Genomic DNA, 594 nt, shown 5'->3' with positions numbered 1-594 from the left:
ACACTGGCTTACGGGGAGGGCGGGGTAAAAATGTCTTAAATAAATAAATAAATAAGCAAGCTGTGGAGTCTGGTGAGCAAAAGTTCTACTCTGTGAGCTCCTGGCCTTAAAGTTGTGAGCGACGGATCTGGCTGGTGCATCAATTAGTCTGCTCTGGAGCCCTTCCTGAGTGAAGGCAGAAATGTGTGAGCTGGAGGCTACAAAACTGTGAGCTAGCTCACACTAACTCAGCTTAGAGGGAACACTGGCTGCAATGCTCCCTCTAAACTGTGGAGTCTTGTGACCAAAAGTTCTACTTTGTGTGGTGCTCCTGGCCTTAACATTTTGAGCGAGCGATTTGGCCGCTGCAGAAATCAGTTTGCCCTGGAGCCCTCCTTCCTAGGGGAAGGCAAAAATGTGTGAGCCGGAGGCTGCAAAACTGTGAGCTAGCTCACACTAACTCAGCTTAGAGGGAACACTGTAACTCCACCCACTCCAACTGGGGCAGGAGGCCCAGCCTTCCTCTTGAATTAACTCCGTTGGCCTTCCGCCTTCCATGATCTGATTGGCTACGCTGCTCTGTGACCTTGCGACACTCGCTGTGTGATCCCTGAT

The 594-nt window shown here is 50.8% G+C and overlaps 1 protein-coding gene across 1 annotated transcript in view; it reads right to left on the bottom strand.

The window, feature by feature from the left end:
• NOP56 (NOP56 ribonucleoprotein) overlaps positions 1–594 on the bottom strand; it is a 6,807-nt gene that overhangs the window by 4,291 nt on the left and 1,922 nt on the right. The window contains exon 3 of the mRNA XM_015419782.1: positions 474–589. Within this exon, the coding sequence (XP_015275268.1) occupies positions 474–589 (116 nt within the window). The remainder of the gene's footprint in view (positions 1–473; positions 590–594) is intronic.

Source organism: Gekko japonicus, unplaced genomic scaffold (genome assembly GCF_001447785.1).
Source record: "Gekko japonicus isolate JY-2015 unplaced genomic scaffold, Gekko_japonicus_V1.1 scaffold2109, whole genome shotgun sequence".
NCBI classification, from domain to species: domain Eukaryota; kingdom Metazoa; phylum Chordata; class Lepidosauria; order Squamata; family Gekkonidae; genus Gekko; species Gekko japonicus.
Note: the sequence above shows the minus strand (reverse complement) of the source record. Positions and strands in the feature narration are given on the sequence as shown.